At 45.5% G+C, this 25115-nt stretch overlaps 1 protein-coding gene across 17 annotated transcripts in view; it reads left to right on the forward strand.

Moving 5' to 3' along the window:
* Positions 1 to 25115, forward strand: part of LOC148219979 (E3 ubiquitin-protein ligase NEDD4-like) — a 77871-nt gene that overhangs the window by 36202 nt on the left and 16554 nt on the right. For 7 of the 17 annotated variants that reach the window (XM_088156975.1, XM_088156966.1, XM_088156968.1 and 4 more), the window contains 9 exons: positions 523 to 576; positions 16058 to 16108; positions 17099 to 17160; positions 17274 to 17376; positions 17609 to 17775; positions 18658 to 18790; positions 19315 to 19491; positions 20764 to 20838; positions 24945 to 25076. In XM_088156975.1, coding sequence (XP_088013101.1) covers positions 17114 to 17160; positions 17274 to 17376; positions 17609 to 17775; positions 18658 to 18790; positions 19315 to 19491; positions 20764 to 20838; positions 24945 to 25076 — 834 coding nt within the window. In that variant the 5' untranslated portion in view covers positions 523 to 576; positions 16058 to 16108; positions 17099 to 17113. Of the gene's footprint in view, positions 1 to 522; positions 577 to 601; positions 4852 to 16057; positions 16109 to 17098; positions 17161 to 17273; positions 17377 to 17608; positions 17776 to 18657; positions 18791 to 19314; positions 19492 to 20763; positions 20839 to 22289; positions 22350 to 24944; positions 25077 to 25115 lie in introns of those variants that run through there. The other 10 variants (XM_088156972.1, XM_014893180.2, XM_014893182.2 and 7 more) reach the window with 4 other exon arrangements.

A 25115-nucleotide genomic window follows, 5' to 3' on the forward strand; every position in this document is an offset into this window, starting at 1 on the left:
TATAAAACTTGTTAACAGCAGTTGTTTTGTCTTTCTGACAGAGTTTTTTTTATGTTTGATTTTGTCCTTTTAAATGTTGGCAGTCTTTCTGCTTCAATTTAAGTAAATCATTTTCTGGAGGTGTATTTGCTGCTTTCAGGTGTTGGGTGTTCCAAGGTTGTGTATGCTAAATGGGCTAGAGATGGTGAGAGCTGGACAGTCAGAAACATATCTGAATGTGAAATGCTGAGGAAATGCAGCAAAACTCTTGGTCCTCATAAATCAGTCAGTCTGTCAGGGAGCCCTGACAGTCTGTCCAGGCTGGAACAGGAGTCCTGGGAGGGAAATGCAGTAACTGCACATAAAAGCTTTCATGTCAACTGCCAGGCTCTTCCCACTTGCAGGAAGGTTCTGGTGCTCCAGTTTAAGTAAAGATTTCCATTAGACCTGTTAGTGCTGTCCTGCTTACCTTGGGTTGATTGCTGCCTGAGCTAGTACCCAGACACTGTTGTTGTCCAGCTGCTGAACTTGTATTTCCCACAGGTGAACCCGAGCAACCATCGGCTCCTGTTCGAGGTGTTTGATGAGAACAGACTGGTGAGTGCCTGTCTTGGTTGTGTTACACTGCTCACAAGGCTCTGTGTGCCTGACAGAAATCCAGCACAGCTTAAAGGTGCCTTTAGTCTGTTGTTTCGGTGAGTGTGCCGAGAAACACAAATAGATGTGTAAAAACCATTTGAGTTTGGGACTAATAGGACACTGAAGTGTGGCCCCTCTGGGTCCTCATCCAGTCCTCTGACAGTGAAACCCTCACTCGGTCCCTCTGTAGGTCTCTCCACTTCAAACCAATAAAGTCCTGACCTTTTAAATCCCTGATTAAGCAGCTGCTTCAGTCCCTGATCATTTCAATGTCCCTTTCCAGCCCTTTAATGCTTCTGCATCTTGCTCTGGGAGGTGGTTCCCAGAGCTGCACCTTGTGCACACAGTGCCTGTGTGAAGGTTTGAGGTCATGGCAGAATGATGCTCTGTTGGCTTTCAGCTCTCTGCCTCACAGTGCTCACATGTTGGGTTTGGTCTTTGGCTGATGCAGTAGCTCTTCTGGAGGAGGCTCTCACCATCTGACTGCTGCTAGCTTCTGTTGTAGTTATGATCCATGGAAAAGTGACAGCGTCCCTCTGTACATGCAGGGCTAAATGTGCCAGTGCAGTGGCACACTGGTGGGTGGCTCTTGGGGGTTTGCTTTTTGAACACTGTAACACCATCGCTCTGTTCATGAGATCAGGAATTAACATTTTCTGGGCTGGGGACAGTACAGCCTTTACCAAACTTGTTTAATTTGTGAAAATTAGGAACAGAGTTGCAAAGATACTTTCATTTAAAAAAAGACAGTGTAGAAGCATCTGTCTTCAACAAATAGGTTCTTTCCTTCTATCTTCCTAATAAATAAAGAGCAAAGGAAACCACAGAAGCTGTAGTCTGGAGAGAAAGAGGACTTGGCAGCTGAATGACTGGATCTTTCCTCAGGAGGAAGTAAATATGTGAACCAGTGGCACTGTGCCTCTCCAGTGTGCTGACCAGGAGCATGTTTATTTGTATATAATGATCATAATGACCACTTGCACTTTTCAACAGCCATGTGCCATTGGAATGCAAAGATGCCACAGGAACAGAGAGGTAGGTTAGAGAAGAAACTCATATGCAGTGACAGCTAGGAAATGACAGGTTTGGAATACTCATTTCAGACACATTGCTTTGGATTTTCAAGTTTGGGTGTGCAGGACTGGCCTTACCCTGGCAGTTTCAGCACTTTTTATTGTGGAATCAATTTTTGTGTATTCTCCTTCTGGTCCTACCTCCGAAGTCAGTCTGTCCTTGAGCTTGGAACCTCCTGCCAAGGCAGCAGCTGGGGTTAGGAGCCATGGCTTTCCTTGCAGGAGGTCTATGGCAAGGTGACTATTTTCGGAGTTTTGGAGTGGCAGGTTTTCCTCAGGTTGTGAGGAGAACACTGAACTGATTATTTTGGCTTTTTTCTCACATATTTATTGTCAATACTTAAAATGGCCTTTATTGGAAGGACTTTGTTCCTTCTTAGTCCCAAATTGCCAAAGTGCATTCTGTCTCTGCAGGTGTCCTTGCCTTTCTATTCCCCAATCTCAACAGAGTAAATGTGATGCAGCTTCATTTTGGGTGCAGAGACCACGTTCTTGAGTAATGTGTTTTAGCTGAAAGATAAGATAAAATAATACCAACACCTGTGCTTCTACAAGGCAGTCTCTAGGACCATTGCTGTGTGGAAGCTGTTCACATTTTTGTTGTGTCTATAATCCACATAAACAATGTGGGGCTATGCTGGCTGCTGGCAGTTTGATCAGTTGGAGCTGCCATTGCTCTTGGGATTGGTAATCTTCTGGCTTTTGAAAGCAAGCTGCTTGCAAGCAGAGTTCAGATGTGTAGGCAGAGGACTGACCCGCCACACACAGGTTTTCAGAGCTGTTGACAAGATTTAGCCTTTCCAGTTCTCCCAGGGAACAGCTGTCCAGGCCCTGAGATGGAGCTGCACTTCTGCTTAACCAGAGTTTCTTTTCTGGTGTGTGCACCCTTCACTGAGAGTGCCCCCAGGGCACTGAGTATCTTTGTTGCAGCAAAGCCGATTGAGGGTGCTTGGTTCCCGTTCTGGTGTATCCTGCCTGCTTGTCCTGTTCTTGTGGCTCTTAGAGGGTGTAACTGTACTCCTGCTGGCAGTGCCACGTGTGCTGGCATTGCTGACTCCCTGCTGCAGGCAGCCAGGAGCAGGCAGTTCTGTGCAGGCTCTGGGACAAATCAGTACAAACGGACATGCAACACCCAGCTCTGCTTTTCCCTCACCTGTACTGCCTGGTAAATCTGGAAAAGGAGCTTTGTGTCTTGCTGTCCTGCCTATTTCTGCTGCTTTTACTGTGTGAGAGATCTCTGCCATATGTGCAATTGTTTTGTTTGTAATTTGTACTTACTCAAAGGGGAGTGCAGCTTATATTGCTGTTGGGGTTTTTAAAGGCAAAAGTTTGTTGCTTAATTGTGTTATGAGCATGGTTAAAATTGAAAGCGTAACCATGTTATATTTATTTCTGTTCTGCCATGACAGCCCAGAGCTGTAACACACCAAAATGTTATGCTTGAAAGAATTTTCCTCATTTGCATGTGGTGTTGACTTAAACTTTTAACACAAAATGGAAGTGGTTTTGTCGTAGTTACATTTTTCTGCGAGCGCTTTCTCCAAGCGTGCCCTGTGAGTCTGATGTGCTTTAGATTTATGGCAGTGCTGAGTGTATTCGCTGCCTCAGTCAGCTGCGAGAGCTCTCCCGCTGGGGCCACTCCTCCCTGATGGAAAAGGAGCAGCTGGGAAGGTGCTGTTTCAGGCTCTTGCTGGCATTAAAAAAAAAAAAAAAAGGAAAAAACAAACTCCTCACACACTTACATTGGAGAGGGGGAACCAGGCCACGTGACTCCCACCATCCTACCCTATGTCACCGTGTGTGTAGGAGCGCTGACTGCTCCTGCCCAATCATGCCTGGAATGCTGCTTGCCACTTGGGCTATTTCTGCTATCTGTCGCTCCCAGGGCTGCAGTGCTAACCGTTTGGCACATGGGACACTTTTTCTCGGAGTTTATGTCTTTGGTTTTTAACTTCTGGCAGTGCCTGAATTGTTGCTGTTCTCCCTCTCCTTTTCTCCTCTCTGTAAAACCATGGCCCATCGGCTGCGGTTTCACTTTGGCTCTGGGAGAAGCAACACAGCCCCCGAGTCGGGGATCCTTTCCCAGGAGAGAGAAGATGACTTTTTCATGGCGTTCCACACGTTGCCAAGGAGAAGCAGCCCTCACGCGTTGTCGCGGCGCGGGGCGGATTGTGGCGCCGATGGAGACTTGCCCCAGGAGGGCTCCCTGAAGAGGAGCACATCCATGTTCATCCCGCAGCTGCTGAGCGGCCTCGCCCCGCGCCCCACCAGGAGCTCGTCCATGCAGATCTCGCTGCAGCGCAAAGCTGCCGACGGCTGCGCGGCCCTGGAGTGTCCGCAGGAGACACCCTCCTGTCAGCTCTCTGACTTCGGGGAGCCTTGTGCAGCCTCTGTTGAAAACCACTCTTCTCCACAGGTCACTCCTGAGCTCTCTTCGCCCCGGCTGACCGAAGAGTTAGGGCAGCAGGCGGATGGAACTGTTTGCTGTAACCATAGAGTATATTGTAGTGTTCCTACCAATAACCAGAGTGAGGAGGCTCTGCTGACTGCCCAGCGAGAAGAGGCGACCAAAGCTTCAGGTTTAAACATAAGTGGTGTGAGGATTCAGCATCGGGCCTCGAGTGCAGATGTGCCTCAAGTTACTCTACTTCCCTTTGGTCCTGAGGCTCCAGATAGTGCTCCCAGCCCTGAACCCCGGCGCTGGTCCTTGCAGCATGTGCCAGACCTGGCGGCAAACTCAGGGAAAAAGTTCTTTGTTCTCCAGTTACAGCAGCCACAGACGAGTGGTACAGGCGCAGGAGGTGGAGGTAACTTTGGCTTTACTGGAACCAAAGGGGACAGGTTGGTCAGGTACCCTCGGATACGGCTGGAAAGGAGTACTTCCTACCCTGTCCAGCCACCAGCAGAAGGAATTAGCCCCACAGGTGATGGGCTGAATTCGGAACTGCCTGGAAACAGCAGGAACAGGGCAGAAATACCTAGAAGCAATTCAGTAGAGCGGATGCCTCAAGGGCAAGGATGCTTGTTTAAGATCAGACCAGATCAAAACATGAGGCAGCAGCACTTCAGGATCCTTGTGACACGTGGGCCTGAAGAACAAAGTCAGGGTGTTGGTAAGGAGGGTCGTGGCAGCCCTGGCCCTACAGCAGCCGGCCCCGCAGTAAGTACGATGCTGAGTGTGCTGTGCTGGGAACGTGTGTGTGCTGGTAAAACACAGATTGCCTTACAAAGGCTGCCACCCTGGAGCCAACTGCAGCACGTCCATTGTCTGTGCTGGAATGTTCTGCATTGCTGTGGAGCAAGCCACGAATCATCATCTTTATTTCTAGTCTAATGTAACTTCTCTCTCAGTTATGATTACATCCAGTGTAATATTTTCAGATCTTACTGTCACATGTTTCTTAATTCGCTCTTACGTCAGCTGGAAAGATTTTTTAAAATCAGAGCATTCAAATAGCAAATTAAGCGTTCCTGTTAGTTTAGTTGGCTGAGACCTTGCTGCATGAAGAACTCTTCATGCACTCTGGTATTAAAAACAAATACTTTGGCACTTTCTAAGTGTAATGGACACGTGTACCTCTACACACTTTAAAAATGCGTATTGTAATGAAGTCATTGTTAAGACTGTGGGAATCAGGGTAGTTTCAATCAAAATACTGGCTTAGTTAAGGTACCAGGAAGTCTGGGGAAAAAATAATCTTCGTTATAGTAATTTTTCTTTCCTACTTCTGGAAGTGAAAAACATGTCATGCTTTTTGTATACCATAAGTCCTGTGCAAGTGCACAGCTCAGTTAACAGTCTCATTGTTTGGATTTGCCTTGATTTGGCTTTAGGATGGCAAAATCAATCTTTTGGGTTTGCTTGGTTACAGTGGGTGAGGATTGATGGTTGATGCTTTTCAGGCACTTTTTCAAAGCCCAAAGTAGGAAGGAAACCGAAGGGTTTAGATTAGTCATTTGCTTAAATTGCTTTGCTGTGCAATCCAACACGGCCCACTCGAGTTCCCAGCTCATGGATGCTGTATTTAGCATAGCGAGCTCTGCCTCCAGCTGTGGCATGGTGGCTGAGGAGATCTCAGGCTCCACAGCTCCTGGGCTCTCAGGCACTGAAATGCAGCACAGGGACAGCTGCTCCCTGCAGCAAGGCCAGGGGTTACTCTGCAGCTTTCCCCTGGAACAGCTTATAGGCTCTGTGTTTTCCAACCTTCTTTAGAGCTCTTCAAAGAGTAAAATAAAAAGAAATCCTTTTCTGGTACAGGTTTGGTTCCAGGACACGTAAGGGAGCAGAAAAAAGTATGTCTGATTTTTCCTTTCTTCTTTATTATCCGTTCCTCCTTTCCAAGATCAGCTGTTGATGGAGATCCACCACAGCCAGGTCCAAAAGTAGCTGTGGGATGTCAGACCTAGCACAGAGGCAGCAGAGGTTGGCAGAGATGTGCCCTGGGGTCTGTGCAGCAGTTCTGTTCTCGTTTTCCTAAAGGATCTCCCCCTGAAGTAACAATTCCCATCCCAAAGACGTGCTTCGGTGTTCCAGAGGGGAAGGAGGAAATCTGTTGCTCTGTGTTCTTGGTTTGAGTGACCATGAGGAATGGGCTGAGACAGCCATGCAGCGTTTCAGGCACAGAGGCTCTCAGCCCCCATGGCACTGCATCCTGCAGGGCAGAAACTCTCAAAGGAAAAGAACTCACTGAAACTTAAACCTTTTTTTGTGGTGTTTCTCGTCTTTGTAGTAAATCCAGGAATACTGTGGGTAGAGGTGATGGACTGGGCAGGATGCCATGCGAAGTGTGGAGAATGGAAGTGTTTTGGTGCAAGTATTTTGTTGCATTTTTTGACCACAGAACATTCTTTGTTAAGGTGCCATTTTAAATCTGTACCACAGAAATTTGTTTGAAAGATCTATGATGTGAGTGAGGGAGTGCCCGACATATCTGATCTCTTAAACTGAGGGGAGAGGTTGATAGTGTGAAAAAAAAATAATTGTGGTGTGTCCCAGTGCAAGAAGTTTGTGTGCATGTGATTGATATAGGGCCGGGGCTGGAGCAGCAGCTGCTGCAGCCTGATTTATCTCAGTGCAAACATCCGAGCGGGCGTCTGCAGTCCTGCTGCTCCGAGTGCTCGTGACCTTCCAAATATCTGCTCTTCTACACAAGTGCTTTGCGACAGGCAGGATGTCTTTCATTACCAGACACACTAAAATATTAAGTGAAGGCTGAGCTTATGTCAAACTGTGAAAAATTTTATTTGGAAGCCTTGTTGCAAATTCTTTTGCCTGCTCTGACACTTTATATGCCATGCAATAGAATGTCTGTGCACTGTGCATATCCCACATACTGCTGTTGTTTATCATTGGGGGTGTGAGTGCAGAGCTGGATTTGTGGGAAACACTTCAAAAATGTATTGGACAACTGTTGGAGAGAGCTGACAAAGGCATCTTTGTGAGCAAAATACAACGTGCCCTAACAAAGTGTTGCAGGAGTAGGACTGAATTATATTTAGTAAACAAACAGAAGCAGCACCTCTGGGTTCTGCAAGCCTGCATTTCTCACAGCTCAGCTCTTCCTCTCCTTTCTTAGAAATCATTTTAGAATAAATTTTGTTATGAAAGCACAGAGCTCCGTGGCCTCCTCTGGACCCACTCCAACAGGTGCACATCTCTCTTTCCCTAAGAGCCCTAACCTGGATGCAGTCCTCCAGCTCTTCCTTCTGTCAATGTGTCCCTTCCAGGCCAGCTGGATTGGCACAGCTCACCCGCACTCTGGCGTTATGGGGAGGCAGGTGTGTGCCAGGTACTGGACACCTTCCAGGGGAGTTTCCTCCTCAGAGCTGCACAGGACTGATGCAGCTCAAGGCCTTTTCCTTCTGCACTGTACATCTGAGCTTACAGTCCTGCTTCAGGGGGTGCTGCCTGGACTCTAACGGCATTTCTAGAGAATAATTCATGTGGCCTTAGTTGGAGGTTTAAATGGCTCAAATGAATAGTGCTGTGAATTTCCTGGCTCTCCACTTGCTCTGCAAGGAGTGCCCATGGCCATCTGGGAAGCCTCTGCTCTTTGCAGATAAGGGCTTTGTTGACAGCTGCAGGTAGAGGACGATGAATTCCATTTCTTGGATCTCTTTAGCTTTTATGCTAAGGTCAAAATCAGTTCTCTCTTCAACAAGAAATCATCTGCCCCCCTTTTTAATTCTAGTGTCCATCAGCTTGCAGGTCTGTTCTGAAGCACTCTGGCTGTTGGGGAGGGGGCAGATGGGCACGCTCAAACCTGGGCAGAACAGGAGCTGGTTTTCAAGGCAGGAAGTACCCAGGACCTGAATAAATTTTTTTTCTTCCCCCCCCGTGGGTGGAGGACAAATGGCAAATGGTATAAATTAGCTTGCAGAATTAAGAAACTCATCTGTAATTTTTAGTCAAGGTTTCAGAGAGTCAAGAACTGGCAGTGCTGTCTTTTAACCTCATCCCTCCACATTCCCAGAGCTCCCTGGGATTCAGAATTTTGTGTCAGGGATTTTTCTTTTTCTCCCTGAAAACTGTATCTTATTGGTATTTCTCTGTGAAGAAATCAGAATAAAACTTCGAGCAGCAGAGATGGAAATAGTATCACTTTTTAAAATAGCAGTAATAAACTCTTTGCTCCTGCATGGAAAATGTGCATGTGAGTTTGGGTACACAGCAATCTCTAAAGTGGAGAATTTATAATGGAAATGCTGACACGGGTTGAATGCTGCAGGTGTCAGCCAGAGCTGCCTTGGTGCAGATCTAACCACAGAAAATTACAGATAAGAAGCCAGGGAGGGCTGATTGCTTTTTGTGCTGCTCAGCTGCTTTTCTGTTTGAGAAAAGCTGTCAAGTAATGATGAGTTTCAGAATGTGCATGTTTTGTACACATAAACAGAACAGAAGTTCTGCACGTAGACTGAAGTTTTTAGTTCAGCAGCTATTCCAAAATGAAATCTACCCTGTTTAGTTAGTTTCCGGATTAAATCTCATTGTAAAATATATTACTGCATCTCTTCATCTGAAGTCCCATGCTTTTATCCGTCTTTTCCTCTACCAGGATGGCACTGTGAGCTCCCAAAAGTCAGCAGTTATGTGCAGAAAAATAAATTAATTAAATCAGCATGTTTTTTTGTCTCCAAAAGGAATGAAAAAGTTAAAAGGGTGTGTAGGAGAAGCTTCCAGAGCTGAAGGCAAAGGAGTGAGATGTGTTGTTCAAATAAAATAAAAATTGCACTATGTGCTGTGGCGTGAGTCCAGAGCTGTCAGTGCTTTGGTGGAAAGCTGCAGCTTCCCTTTCAGCCTGGGTTGGAAATAAATTTCCAGGCTGTATTTTATGGATTGTAGAAAATAATTTTTACAACTTTGTTGTAAGTTGGGAGTTTATCTTCAGTGAGAGAGATTCAGCTCTGCATGTCCGTGGCCTGAGATGATTGTCAGCTTTGTCTCAAGTGCTGTCATTCATCCCTTGGAAAAAGGGGAAAGGAAGACCCAGACCCCTGTGAGCTGCAAGCTGAGCTTTGTGTGACCATGCTGTGTGGGAAGGGGTTGTGCAGGAGTGCTGCCAAAGGAAGGGGATGTGCTCAGGGTGCTTGTGCCTCTGGAAGGACAGTGTGTGCTTCCAAAGGCTTGTTTCTATTTGCATGGCAGCCACGGGGGAAGGAAAACCTGCAGATCCATCTGTGTTTTCCTGGTGTTCCTGGGGCTGGTACCCCTTTGCAAAGGCAGGCTTTATTGCTTCTGTACTGAGTGTCTGCTTGATCCTTTGAATTGCATTGGGAAGAGTGCTGAGGATTTTCTCCTGATTCCAGGATGAACAGTACTGTGAGATTATTGTTCAGCAAGCACCACCTCAAAGATCTTTTAAGACTAACCTTCTGATCATTAATTTTAGAAAACAAATCTGATGCTGACTCTTATTGCTTCTGTCTTTTACCATGTGTCCATCGAATAGTCAGTGTCTCCTCCTTTCTGTCCTTTTTGCTCACCAGTCAGTCGTGCAGTCACACCTACAGCATTAAAAAAGAACAGGTAAAGTGAGAAATATTAGGAATTACACTGCAAGTAGTTTAAAATGTAATTAATTATTAGCTTGGGTGTTATCCAGGGCCTAAATATACTTTTGTGAGTCAGCTCTGTGCATAAAAATTGCATAATGAAATAAATTATATTTCCATTTTCGAGCAGTTGCCTTGTCTCTGATGTGAGGCTGGGTACCAGCAATTTCTGAAAGGGTTTAGTAACGCATGAAGTATGAAAAACAGGTTTTCAGTCATCAGTTAATTTTTGGTGACGTTATTTGAGGTCTATTATATGTTTTTAATTTACTGTGTAAAAATACCTGATCTTAACTGAGCAAGTGAAATACAGGGAGGTTTTTTTTGTTGTTTGCAAATGTGGGGAATGGCATGCTGGCTGAGTAGGGAAAACCTTCCAGGAACCATTTCACTGTGGGAACTGGTCTTAATAGATTTGTTTTGGTCTGATGTCACCATTTTTAATATCTTTTTGGCCTTGCAGCAGCGCCTTAATGCACATGTCTTAAAGGAAAGCAAACCTTATCTGCTTTATATTTAGTGAGAGAATTGAAATCAGTCTACTCTTGCTCTTGCTGATCCTTGGGTTTTAGCTTTTTTCATTGCCATCCCCCCAGTAAGCCTCGAAGTGCTTTTTCCCTTCGGGAATTAGCATTGCATTTTGCTGGGGTTTGGGGTATTTTGTTGTCCCTTAACTAAAGTTCGGTTAAAAAGAGGAGGGAGAGAAGGGTTTCTGTAAGGGCTTGTCCCTGTCTAAGCTTCTAAATCCTGTGAACTCAGGCTAATTAACCAACTGCCCAACTTTCACCAGCCTGTATGTAAGAATGTGAAATACTTTGCTGTGCCATTGAATAGATGCATCTTTATCCCCCGTAGGACCCAGTCTGTCTGAAATGCCTGACCTGTTGCTTGGCACTGCTCTGCAGCAGCAATGGCTGGGACAGTCCCTCGTGGCCCCAGGTGCCAAGCTGGCTGTGCTGGGCACTGTTTGTGTCTCCAGTGAGCTCCAGAGGGCCTGGCTGGGCAGGTGACATCACTTGGGTTCCTTGTGCCAGGTGCAGCCAAAACAGATGCGGGAAGAGGAGGGAGGAAGGAATGCGGAGCTGCCGGTCAGCAGTGCCAGCTCCATTCTCCACGGGGCTTCTGTGGGACTTGGCACCGTGTGTTCCCCTCCCAGCACAGGCAGCCTCCTGCCCCGGCTTCCTGGCAGCTTGGAGCTGGCCACAGCTTTTCCTTGCCTTTTGTTCTGCTCCCACATTTAATGGGGATTGGCAGTTCTGACCAGACGTTTGCGGCCAATAGTGCTGGAGTTCTGGCCGTTCTGGTTTTTGCTCTAATCAAATCATTGTGCAGAATTCCTGAATACAAACAAAATTTAAAAAAAAAAAAAAAAAATGTGTGCAACAAACTTTCCAAGCTTTTTTCTGTGGTCTTGATTTTTCACCCAGAGAGTTCATATTACCAGTTACCCACTGGATTTTCAGCTGACTGCAATTTAAATTATGCACCATAAAAAATCTGGCACTAAATATTAGTGACTGATCCCCATGAACTAGTCAATATAATCTTGGCTCTCCTTTCTGTTACAAACAAATGTGTTTTTTCTATCCTTGAAAATTGAGCAAGTGTGAAGGTTCTTGGTCTCAGCAAGGAACAAGTGCTTGAAGATGTGTAGGTGTAAATGCTGATTAATTTACAGAAGTTAGGAGTAGTTATGTCCACTAATTAGCATGTTGGGAGCCTAAGCGTGAAGTACCTTAGTGTTCCCTCTGGTCAGTGCACAGCCATGTTTCCACCCAGGATTCTGATTATTACCCTGCAGAATGCAGTTTTGTGTCACAGAAAAGTGACCTTTAGAACTCTTACAGTGGATCTTGCTTTTTTCCATAACATTGGGAAAATCATTAAAGCAGAAATATGATGTTATGCATTTCCAGGCCTAATGCCTTCTTGAGTGTAAGTGCTGCTGGGATCAGGCAGTTGAAAGAACGCACTTAGTACCTTTGGAAGATTCAGGCTGAATAAATGTCAGCGTGCCTTCCCTGATTCCACTCCAGCAATCTCATTTCCCTGCCTGCAGAGCCTTTCACGACTTTGATTTCCCTGCCACCACTTCTCTGTTGTTTAACCTGATCCCACATAGCTAAAGCACTGCATCATGATCCAGAAAAACCTGGTGATGCTCCTGATGTAACAGAGCTGGACAAAGCTTGGCAAAGCTGCTGCCTGGGGCTGCAGCTCCCACTTATCCCTGGCAATTCATGGGGCACTCACTCACTGCTGGGGAGAGCAGAGCTTTCACAGTACTGCTGCACTCTTAGGATGGTATTTTTAAACATTATTACTGAGCAGAACTTAAAGTGCAGCATTCTGGACTGTTGCTAATAAAGATGGGCACCCTCAGCTTCCCCAGAGAGAGAAGTTCAGCTCAGCACAGTGGGAGCTGTGACTTGAGGAGCTGGACACAACCACCACGCTGGCACGGGAATCACAGCGTGCACAAATGTGAGTTGGTGTGCCCACGGGGTTTATCAGGGTTCATCAGGGGTCAGATAAACATTTGGTTCCAAACTGTCCCTGGTCCCCCGAGCTTGGGTTGTCATGCTCAGGTTACAGAGGGGATTATTGCAGGTTTGAAGCTGCTCTGGACTGTCGGGAGTGGCTGATGCCCCCGTGCATGGTGTGGGTAAGGGGAGGGTGGAATGGCAAAAATGAGTGTCTCTGCTGATTGGTAAACTGGGGACTTTTACTTGGCCATGAGTCATTTTATATTATTTTAGTGCTGCTTTGCAATGAGCAGTGTGCATATCAAGGAGGGCAAACTCGGGTATAGTGCTCAGTAATGAAGTATGTTTCGTCAATGTGATGGGAGTGACAGATGACTAAAATTTCATTGTTCTTCAAGAGCAGCTCTTTGCTTTGAGACGTGTGAGTTCCTGTATCTCTCTGGGAAGGCAGCGGTGTTTTCTCTTCCTGTATGTGTGCAGTTTTATTGTATTTGTGCTGGAAATGTGGTGCTGTCTGAGCCAGTCTGGACCACTCTAGAGCAGTTTTCCAGGACTTGACAGCCATGGCACGTCACATCTCAAGTGCAAGGTTAAAGTACTACATCAGGAAAATTGGTTTAATTCTTAACTTTTCACTTTTGTTCTACCAGGGTGGCTGCTGAGTGCTCAGTGGAGGTGAAAATGCCCTTTTGAGGGCCTGGGATTTGGCTTTGCCAGGCGGGTTTATCCCATCTTGCCCGGTGCCTTTGGCTGTCAGGATCAGCAGGTTAAAGGCAGCTGCCGTGTCCTCCACTGCTGGCACATGTGCCACATGGTGTTCCCATGAGCGTCCTTCACAGCCACTCTCATCACATTTGTGTTACCCACCAGGGCTGCAGTGACTTGAAAAGTTTGGAAATAACATGGCTGTAGTATATTTAGAAGAAATGTCAAGGGAAGATGGGCTCTGAACCTCAGCAGGCTGTTTCCACCTGGATCATAATTTAGGCACATAGCTGTGTGCTGAAGCATGGCACAGGGTGGTTGTGGTCTGAGAAAGGTGTGAACTCTGGTTTACTTTAAGGCATTTAAAAAAGAGTTAAATTTACTGTAGGGATCATGTCTGCCTGCTCTGAAATTAAGCAATATCTGGGTTGGAATGCAGCATCTCTTTAAATAGTGCCCAGAAATAGTACACAACAATTTTCAGGTCAGGAAGCTGGGAACATCCTGATCATCTCAAAATGCCAAGGGAGCTGTAGGTGGGTGGAGTGTCATTACCCAGCCTGGTGTGTGGCCAGGGAAGCACAGCACCTCTGAGAGCTCTGCACCCACAGAGCTCCAGACTCAGCTCCACATCCCTCTCTGGCAGCTGGCAGCAGCTCTGGGGGACCTTTTAGTTCTTCTTTTCACATCTTGTCCCTGTCTCTGTCCAGTGCTTCACTTTGGATGAGCCGTGGCTCTGTGGGTGTTGCTGGTTGCCAGGCCAAGGTGATCACATTTTCACACAGGGGGGTTCCATGGGAGCCCCTTGGGATCGTTGCCAACCTTAGGAAATTCTCAGGCACTTTGAGGAGTTTGTTCTGCACTCTCAGTTGTAACAGCGTGGTGTATTGGTCCAGGTTAGGAATCGGGCAGGAAAAGTCCAGGACCAGGGCTGCTGGGAGAGCTGTCCTGCTGATGTTGGTGTTGGGAACCTGCAGATAAGCACAGGATTGATTGCAGCTTGGCCTGGTCCTGCATGGCTGCAGTGGAACCTTTCCCTGGGAGAGCTGCATGTGCTGGGGGTGTCAGCTTGTGTACACATTGCAGGGGTTGAACAGTATTTTGCACATAGCCGAGTGTCTTATTCCCTGTGAGACTGCAGATCCTTCACGTTGTTTGTGTGACCTTTTGGTCAAAGTCCTGACTAACCTGTTGTACCTCTGCTGTTTCTAACTTCTGATTTCTATTCAGGCTGGAATAAAGCTAAGTGGGGTTGAGTTGCCTGTTGTACTTGCTCGTGTGCTCAGCCATTACCCAGCTGTAATGTCTGGTTTACCTTCTGGTGAATAGTACATTTCAGCACTCTTAGAGGTCAGGGTAAAGAAAGGATGCACATCTGAGGCAATATTTCCCTTTTATTCCAGAGCTGAAATGAGCAAATGTCTAACTGCTGAGCTCTTAGCTACTGACACTTTGCCTTCTGGAAAACAACAACTTCAGTGTTTGAAATGAACATCAATACCACAGTTTATTCAGACTTTTGTGCAGTTCCAAGTAAAGCTGAGGTGTGTGTATGCAATCCTGAGGCTCAGCTAAACGTTCTGTTTTGTACTGAAGTGTCAAGGGATGCTTTTCCTTTCTCTGCTGTTTTGGAGACTAAGGGCATTTAGGGCTCTGCAACTTTAATCCCAGGCTTTTCCTCCTGGCTCGTAGCTTGGATAGGCACCAAATTGGAATTTTTACATGCATTTGGCTTGGCAGTGTCACCTTGGGTGGCTCTGTGGATTTTAGTGGCAGAGAGTTTCTCCAAACAGACATTGTTATTGTTGCCTTTTCCCCAACCTGGAAATGAAACTCGAGATCATTTTAGTAAGGAGGTAATGTAAAAGGGGGTCTTTATTTGAATTAGATGAGGAAGTAATTCTGCTTACAGAGCTGGCTGGGACTGAGAGATTTCCTGTTCCACTGTAAGATACAAACATATTTTGTTGGTTCAGCTTCTTTAAGGCTGTTCCTAACCTACCTGAACATTTTCTGTATTCATGAGTTGTGTTTTTCTTGAGCTGAAAGCTGCAGGAAGAGATGTAGCAATAGGTGTGTATTTTCTTCAGAGTAGTTGTTATTGGAGTGACTGTACTGAAAGCAGGAAGTGGCAAGTACTTGGGATTTGCCAGTATTAAGGGAAAAGTGTGTTAATTCCCTAAAAACAGGGCATGTTACCAGGTTTTTCTAGTATTTGGTAGGAAGAAGATTAATAGTCGAAATTCTGTAATGAAAAATCTACCCACTGTTTGTACTTAAAATTGGAAAAACCACAATCTCCTTTTGTGGTGTTCCATATCATCCAGCCCAGCAGGATGAGTCCATTCCGTGGGGATCACGAAACGTCATCCTATCTTTGTAGTAGAAACAGAACTCTTATGATGTTATCATATAAAATATGAATTTTAATATTAAACTTAATGCTCTGCTATGATAAGTATGTAAACTTGGCTGTGCAGCAGCAGCATGCACTTCCTGGAATTCCATGCATAGCGTGGTTATAAATAGGCAGCAGGTTATTTGGGAATCACTGGGGCTGAGATCTGGTGTCACAAACAGGATCTGGGAGAGGCTGTGTGCCCTGCTAGGTGCTTGGCTTTGGAAGAACACAACTGCTTGATGGTGAAAGTTCCTGTCTGAGTGAGTCCCAAGTGTCCCTGGAGCACAGGGCCCAGGTCTCAGCTGCTGCCAGGGTTTCCATGCCTTGCCTCTTGTGGGTAACACTGCCAGTCTAGACCCAAGTGCTGGAATCCACCCTGCTCCGTGAGCTGCTCCCACAGTGGGCAAATGAAGGACTGTCAGTCCATGAAGGAAGTCTTGCACCTGTCCCCCTTCAACAGGAAACTACCTGGGGCTTCTCAGTGCTTTGGGAGGGCGGGGTCTGGGTTGGTTTTAGTGCTTTCCCCACAGGCAGAATTGTGTCAGCACCACCACAAGTGTCATGGGCTACTATGCTGAGATAAATGAATTAGAACAACAAACAATGGGCAACAATAGGGGTAGACACCAGGGTTTCCTAAAATAATGGTACTCAACCATCGTTATTTTTGTCTCACTGCGACTAGGTTGATATTTCTTGTTTTTTGCTTTTCTGTGTGACAGACCAGAGACGACTTCCTGGGCCAGGTGGATGTGCCCCTCAGTCACCTCCCGGTAAGCAGCAGATCTCTGGGAGCCCTGGGGCTGGACTTCATTGCACACACCACTCCCATTCCCCTAAAGCAAGTGCTCCCAGCAGAGCTTCAAGGCAACTCGCGGACAACCGAGCCTCAGCTGCACAGGGACAGGAACATCATCAGCTGTGCATGGAAGGGATGCACTTGCTGTGCAAAAAAAGCTTCATGGTAGCAGATTTGCTTCAGCAAATGCATGAAGAACCAAAAGGCTGCCACAACTAGGTCATCTGTTCATTATTTTAGCTGAAATTGAATTCTTTGCCAGCAGTAAGAGTTCAATAGCAATCAATTGAAGTAATTGACACAGGGTTTGAATAATTTTATTGTCAACAGACATTTGAGGTGTTTGGTTTGAGGGTGGTAATGTTTGCTTCTGTTTCTTAATTAATGGAGGAATTCAGTGTAAAGCTGGTTCTGTAATTCTGTAAAGCTCCAGTTGTCTGGGTTCCCCCCAGCAGCCAGGATTCTGCATGGGCTGCAAAATTAGATGCTAAATTAAGTGCAATTTCTATTTGTAGATTTATAAATAGGAATAAATATAAATGTGTATGTATATACAGTGATTGCTTTAGCCTTGGTACAAACATTTCTGATCTTATATACTGTTTTGGGTGGCTAACATTGGCTGGATATAATTAATATTTTTTAAATGTTGTGCATGTTATTCTTAACGTCTATGACCTTGCAGGGCTTTTTATGTGTGAATGGGTGAAGTTATTGCAGTGTTTACATCAAAGTAAGGTGTCAGTTGAGCATAACTGGCTTTTTGTGTCTGATTGTGACTTCTTGCTGTTGATGGATGTTATTGTAGAAGAAATTCTCAGGAAGTAGAAAGTTTCCAAGATTCCAGGCTTTAGATAATTTAGGATTCAGTGGAAATCAGAGATGTAATCTGTCAGCCTGATGTGTGAATGTTCTTTATGTGGCTGGAAGCCCTTCAATTTGCCATTTTCTCCACTGCTTACAGACTGAAGACCCAACCATGGAGAGGCCGTACACATTTAAGGATTTCCTCCTCAGACCAAGAAGGTGAGAGCAAGGACCTTTAAAACATTTGAGGACTTCAAAACATTTCTTACTTCATGATTTTATTTGCAGTTATTTAAGAGTTATTAAATGCTGTATACCTCCTTGTCTCGTAGCCACAAATCTCGTGTGAAGGGTTTCTTGAGACTGAAGATGGCGTATATGCCCAAAAATGGTGGCCAAGAGGAAGACAACAGTGATCAGAGGGATGACTCTGAGGTAAGGCTGAATTCTCATGGAAGGATTCAAGAAAACTTGTAGAGTCAGCTTCACTTGAAGGATAAAGCCCTAGAAACAGAGTTGCCAGTTGGTTCTCTTTGGCACCACGCCATCAGGAGAGCACCCAGCCACCTTTGGAGATCCCTCTTTAATTAACCGATGGGGCCTGAGCTCTCTTGTCACTGCAGTGAGGTGCACGCTGTAACCAGAGTCTTTTTCCTTCATTCCTAAGCATGGCTGGGACGTGGTGGATTCCAGCGACGCCGCATCTCAACGTCAGGAGGAGCTGCCGCCCCCTCCGCTGCCCCCTGGCTGGGAAGAGAAGGTGGACAACCTGGGCCGCACCTACTACGTGAACCACAACAACAGGAGCACGCAGTGGCACCGGCCCAGCCTCGTGTGAGCAGCCTGGCCTGGGGGCTGGGTGCATTGGGGCAGCCTGGGGCTCCAGGCAGAAAGGAAACGTGCGTGCTTTGTGCCTGAAAGACACTTGCTCGCCCCCAGCAGATCACAGAGACACAGTTCTCTGTCTGGGAGTTCTGAGACACTCCAGGAAATCTGGGATGGCAGGGAAGGCAGTGCATTAACAATGCACCTTAGAGTATTAGGAGACAGAGAAGGAATTTTTCATTAAGTAATTTAACAGGAATAAATTACTTGGTTTATAGACACTGTTGAAGAGGTAAGGAGAAGAGTCAACTCTGTTGAATTTTAATGAAGTTGAACAGATCAGCTTTGAGGAGATCCTGGTTATTATTCTGTGAATAGGCTTCATTCCCTGGATGTGCTATCTGAGAGGTCTGCAAGCCACAGTGATATCTTCTCAAGATTAGATTCAGAAAGCTGTGGCAAGCTCACATTTTACAGAGTGTGAATAATTTACAGTTAAGAGCTATACTGAGATCATAACTTTAACCCAGCACTGCCAAGGCCACCATTAAACCATGTCCACAGAAGTGCTGGATCCCCCAGCACTGGACACGTTCAAGGCTGGGCTCCACAGAGTGCTGGGCCATCTTGTCTAGGCCAAGGAGAGGCTGAACCAGATGACCCCTGAGGTCTTTCCCAACCTGTTATTCTGTGATATTTGTGAAGCGCTTCCAGTTCTATTTTCTTTCAACTGAGGGATTAAACAGTCTCCTAATTATGAAGCTTGATTCATGCATGAATAACGATTTCTATAACTGAGGTTTTGAAGGCAATGGACAAAGTGGGGACTTAGTTTAACTTGGGTTATTTTCTTGTTCTTTTGTCCTTGCCATGCTGGGTTTCCCCCTGCAGTGATGTGGGATCTGAGTCAGATAACAATATCAGACAGATCAATCAGGAGGCAGCTCACAGGCGCTTCCGCTCGCGGCGCCACATCAGCGAGGATCTGGAGCCAGAGCCTATGGAGAGTGGAGACATTCCTGAGGTATGGCCAAGCCTGGGCTTAGGCAGCGTTTCTCACGTGTCAGCTCATGACCACACAACACAGGGAATCGTGGTTTACACGGTGTTTGTGGAAGCTGCCTTGGGACAATGCCAGCAGCACAATGACAGGGCAGCCAGAGCCACACTGCCAGGGTCCCCTGCAGCTGCCTGGTGGCCTAGGGACAGCACTGAGTCCTGTGTGAATGCTGGGGGAAACATTTATCATTCCAAATTGCTTATCTTGTATACAGTGATAGAGTGTGTATATATATACACATATATACTGTAGATAGTATTGATATGATACTTTCATATTCTTCTCTGAACAGCAGTGGAATAAATGATAAAAAGAAGGGAAGTGGACTGGCTGGAACTGCCCTATGCCTCAGTTTCCTGTCGTGCTTTGATTTAGGGTGCAGAGAAACTGTTTGTGTGTTGGGCACAGTGAGATGATCACACAGAGGGCAAAGGGAAAGAAGACTTGGTCTGTATAAAACCTGAACTTAGTTTCTTCTCTCTCATTAGCCTTGGGAAACCATTTCAGAGGAGGCAAGTGCCAGTGGGGATTCCTTAAGCTTGTCACTGCCACCTCCTCCTGCATCTCCAGTGTCCCGGACCAGTCCTCAGGAGCTGTCTGAGGAGCTGAGCAGAAGGCTCCAGGTCACTCCTGACTCCAATGGGGAACAGCTCGGCTCTTTGATCGTACGTAGTGTGTGATCTGTAAACCTCTCAGGCAGAAATGTGCTCTTCTTTGGCATTAGCTGAATCACTTCATGCATGGGGAGAGATTGCTGGGCTCAGGAAAACTGAGCATGCAGCGAAATTTCCCTTCCAAAAAATGCACCACAGCTTCACCATCAAGCAGACTGCCTCAGACAACAGAATTCCTCAGTTCAGATTTCAAGAGTTCTGTGTGAGTTTAACTTCACACTCTGCTACTCTTAGTGAGACAAAATATATGAGAGTAGAGGATGTCAAGCTAGGAATTTCCAAAGGAAAGGGAAAAACAGAAAAATGATCTCATTATTGGTGTTATCCATTAGTTAGATACTATAAAAAATCAGGATAATGCACATAAAAGTGGGGAAATGTTTTATGTCTCTTTGATTACAAAAATAATTGTAAATACTACACAGTCCTGTTTATTTTTTTTTTTCTTAGTATGATGATGCTATCAAGGTACCTCTGCAGTTCAAGAGATAAGAAATGCTCTTGTTCTCATCAAACAGAATCTTGATTAGTGCGTTTTTCCCAAAGAGCCCATGCAGTTGGTCTCTGACTGATGGCAATGTCACCTGGAGCTTGGTCAGCAAGTGGCAGCTCTGATGCTCTGCTGGATCTGCATGCAGAGGCATTTGGGCTTGTGTTAGAACTGCAGTTTTAGTAACCCCCAGTGGTTTTACTGCAGCTGTTTCAGTGCTGTGTTTTCCTAAGCACTGCTCAGCCCTGGAGTGCCCAGCTGCACTGGTGGGGTGGAATCACATGGTAGAGTCCATCAGACATGATGTGTGTCTGCTTTTTTAGGGGGCTTTTGTTTCATGAAGGATGTGTCTTGGGAAAAGACACTACTAATTCAAAAGTTAACAGCAAAGAGGAAATTGGAAATGGTGTTTGGTCTTTTTTTTTAGGAAATACCATAAATTTTTAAGTAAATGAATTTTTAAGACTTTGAGCTCTCATCCATAGTATTTGATTTTGGATATATTTCTTAATGCCCTATTTTTTTCAATAATTCATGAGTTTGTTCATGTTGATACTTCTCCTTTAGGAAAATGGATGGGTCCTTTTTTTTTGTAGTATGTAGGGAGTAGAGAAATGGGATACACCACTCTGTGGTAAAACAGAAGTAGGTAATTGTTTACAGGAGATTTGCTACAAATAGGCTAGTACCTGTAATTACTGAACTTTCTGAATAAGCCTCATGTTTTAAGACACCCTAACTTGGAGACAACTTCCTTTTTGTCTTCCTTGCAGCAAAGAGAACCTTCCTCACGACTGAGGTCCTGCAGTGTGACAGACACAGTCGCTGAACAGTCCCAGTTATCCCTGGTAAGCCAGAGCTCCCTCCTACTCCTTCCTTTTCGAGTGGCCATTCTCTGATTCTGAGTAACACCTTGCCTTGGGCCAACTGTGGTCAGGCACAGATCAGTGACCGGGGTGGACATCTGATTGTCCCAAACAGTAATGGAGACCAAATTCACGTGAACTAAAAAAGGAGGACATTCCTGAGACAGGAAAATGTTTGGAGACTGAGCAAGCCACCCTCTCCTCAGTTGTTTACCACGGAAATTGCAGTGCTGTGGAGTGAGTGGAGAAACTCCTCCAAGGGGTGTTCCCAGCTGGGGAGGAGAGGGCAGGAGAAGCAGCCCTGCCTGGAGCTGGAGCAGCCACAGGACTCTTAGAGCTCATGTATTGCTGTGGCACATGAGGTAGTTTTACTTGCAATATATAAATCTGTCTAAAATCTCAAAGGATTGGTGTTTTGCCTGGTTGGAGTGAAAAGGAAGCAACTTCTGCAGGTTTATTTAAGGAGATTGTTCCCACAGATAAAGATACAAAGATGTTTTGTAAACAAAGCTTCTCTCTGCCATCAGAGCCATGCACACTGCTGCAGCTGACAGAAAGTGTGCCTCTCCTCCAGGACACGTGCAGGGCTTGCAGAGGTGGCAGCTGAGTTCTCTCTGCCACCTCCCAGCAGTGCTACAGAGAGACCATTTAAAATAGGAGTGTGCAAGGTGTCCTTTTGACTAAAACTGCTCAGATTGCAAAGAATATTTCAAAAGATTATGCTTTTCTTCAAGAGTTTTTTCTTTGTTTTTAGAAGTTACAAATGTGTCCTTTGTGAATCTGCAAATAGAACACCTGTGCATACCCATAGTTTGTTCCCAAAGCTGCTGTCTCTGCCTTGCTTGTTCTCTCTTGCTGCCCTTGGGCAAACATTTGCAGAAAGCACAGAGGTTTTCTCCTGGCTGGATTGTTCTGTGCTGTAGCAGTTATTTAGTGTAGCTGGAGCATGTCCCTGGCTCTGGGGGTGAGCAGGGGGTGGGTGCTGTGCAGTGGTGCCTCAGCTGGTGCTCTCTGTGCTGCTTTATTGCTGTGTTCAGCACTGCTGGAGCCAGGGGCTGTGTGGGGGCTGGCAGGGGGTGCTGGGGAGTGGCCTCTCTCCTGCTCCTTGAGGGACGCTCATTTCCTGAGCACATGTTCAAATGACAGCACTGAGAGCATTGCTCTAACACCTCATCTTACCTGATCTTAACCACCTTTCCTCCTTCCTGAGCTAATGATCATTTCCCTTCTGGCAAGTAAGTACATGTTCTTCCTAAATCCAGCACTCCTCTGGGATTCTGGCTTGGTTACCAGCAACTGCTGGCTTTTCAGATTTGCTGTTATCCATCTAACTGCTCTCTCTTGGTAAATATGCCTGATGCCTTGCTCCTAAAGATGTGCCAGTAACCTGTGACCTTCAGTAAATATGTGTAACATGAATTGTCATTTAACAGCAGAATGGTCCCTCTAGGAGAGCTCGTTCTTCAACTGTCACAGGGGGAGAGGAGCCAACGGTAATAAAACGCTTTCTTAAGCACTATCTCTGAATAAAGTGGGGGGACATTTAGGTCTTGTACAATGAGGAGCTTTTTTTTTTTAAAACAGCCATGCGTTGAATGAAATACAGCTATTGAATGAAAACCTGCATGTTTTTGTCTCAGTTTTCTCAAAATTTCTCAAAACACTGCAATTGCACTCAAATATTGGCATGGTTTAGGGATATGGATGTGACATTGAATTATGATGAAGCTGTGCACTAAGGAAATGCCATGGGCTCCTGAAAAATGAAAGCTACAACAGCTAATTCTTTAAAAAGGGATACTGGAAGCACCAGTGATTAGAGACATCAAATCATTGTACATGTAGCTATGTTTGCATCTTGTATCTGTCTTTCCTTACTCTCCATTAGACTAATTAATTTTAATTCTTAAAGTTGGTCTTAATTTGAGAGCCTTGGGGGTACAGTGATACAGCACAGAGTTCTTAATGGCCTTACTGAATGCCCGTTTCATTTTCCAGCAGTTCCTCAGCAGTCCAAGACTGTAGTTTGATCATCCCATAAAATTCTTGATGTGCTTTGCTGAAAATGTAATACAAGCAAAGTGGGTTTACTCTATATTGAATTTTATCTAAATTATATATATATTGAACCTTTAACCTAATTAACTGCCAGTCTGAAGCGAGTTATTTCATGGAAATCATTTACAGTAACTATCATAAATGGCTTTCATGAATTTATGCCCTCCTAGAGAATTTGTTTCAGAGAAAGAAATTAAATTTATACTTGGTATAAATTGCTATTTACATCTGGGAAATAGATAAATCTTGCTTTGGGTGTTAATACATCATTCTGTAATACTATCTATATTCACTGTTTTTTAATTTTAGAACCAGAGGAGCACACTTGCAAATAGCAAAGTCTAAATAAAATGCCTGACTCATTAGTAGTTAGTTGTGCTAGATGAACCTGCACTGCAGTGGTAGTCCTTAGCAGAGCATCTTGTCTTGGTTAGACTTTTTAGAGCAAAATATTAATATTTTCATGGAAATAACTGAGTTCAAACATCAGTGACTCCTCATTAGTGTAGCTGTTACCAAGGTGTTTTACCTCACCATGCTGCAGTCACTAATCCCCCCAGCTTTGTTCAGCATTTACACCCAGAGTCCCAGATCTGAGGAGGAACTGGGACTTACACAGGATTCATGGTCTAAATCCTTTGTCTTCAAAGGCTGCATTCTCTTGGGTCTTTGGGCACCTGGGGCTTGCAGACAAACAACCTGTCAGCAGTAAAAGTCTCTGGTCACCTTGGTTTTGCCTTCAGAACCCCTCCAAACCCCCTCCTTGAGCACCCCAGGCTCAGGCCCAGTGTCCTCCTCCCCGTATGTGGGTTGTGAGTGAGACACTGGAGTGCTTGCAGCCCTCACTGTGCCCTTCCTGACCCCTGACTGTGGCATTGGCAGCCACTGGCACACTCCAAGGTGTTTTCCTCATAGGGAAAATAGCCCTTGGCTCTTCAGGAGAGGAAGAAATGACTCTGAACTTGGATTCTTCATCTGTTTGCCTCTGTTTTCTGTTCCCTATTGGAGTGTGTCAGCTTCCTGGCCCGTGCAGTATATTTTCTCCTTTCCTTTCTTGATTGTCCCTGCAGTCTTCCAGTTCCTTGTGGCAGCTGTGCTCTGCTCTTGAACAGCCTTTGGCATTGCTCTGGGAAAGGTCTGACAGACATGAACAAGAGCAAGTTCCTTGTCTTGCTGGAATAAGGAATATAGAGGGTAGGAAGAGAATGTGTCCTGGATTCCAGCAGGAGCCTTTACTGTTTCAGACCCCAGAGCTTGTAGTGCATCAGCCTCTGAATTGTGCAGGTCCTTCACTTGGTTCCAGTTCCTAGCTCAGGTGTAGGAGCTCGTGCTTGGGTATTTTGGGGACAGGAAGGACACAAGAGAACGTCGGCCACACACAGGACACAGCTCCTGTGGGCAGCAGGACACGACTCTTCCATTACCTGTGTGCTTCTCTTGAAAAGTGTCTGACTTGTGGAGCTTTTACTAAAAGTTTTTGTCATGCTGAAATTGAGGCTCCAATCTGGGGTTGTGTTGTCGGGACACTGAGCCCTGAGTGCAGCATTTGTGACAGAGCAAAATGGTTACAATTAGTTTTCTAAACCCACAGTAGTTTCTGGCAACTGATTCAAGACACCCTGGGATAAAGAAGAGAACAGGACTTGGGAGATCTTGACTGCATGGTTATTCAACTCTTACTTATCCATCCTGATAAAAGGAAGAAACTTCAGTCTTTTAAGGATAACTCATTAAAACACAGAGTTCCTTTTTGTCATTATGTGTAACAAAATAGAGTGTTTGAGGGCATATAAACTTGTCTGTTTGCTGAATCCGTGTCAAATTGACCCAAAAGATCTCTTGGGAGAAAAAACTTACAAAGGCACAAAGAGCTTGAATTAAGTTAAATTAGAAACTGGATTTTTCCATATGGTTGTTGTGATTTAAGAAGAGTGTAAGTTAACAAGTTGGTTTTCTTTTACGAACGACAGACTTTGAAATGGTTTTTAGCTATTATAAAATAAGAATTGAGTGATTTCTTGCCTGAGCAGCCTTCCGTGGCTTACGTGCACACCACGCCTGGCTTGCCTTCGGGCTGGGAGGAGCGCAAGGATGCCAAGGGCCGCACCTACTACGTGAACCACAACAACCGCACCACGACGTGGACACGGCCCATCATGCAGGTAACCCTGCTGCACCAGGGACAAAGCTCCTGGCTGGCC

This window comes from Sturnus vulgaris, chromosome Z (assembly GCF_052056855.1).
Source record: "Sturnus vulgaris isolate bStuVul1 chromosome Z, bStuVul1.hap1, whole genome shotgun sequence".
In the NCBI taxonomy this organism is placed as follows: Eukaryota; Metazoa; Chordata; class Aves; order Passeriformes; family Sturnidae; genus Sturnus; species Sturnus vulgaris.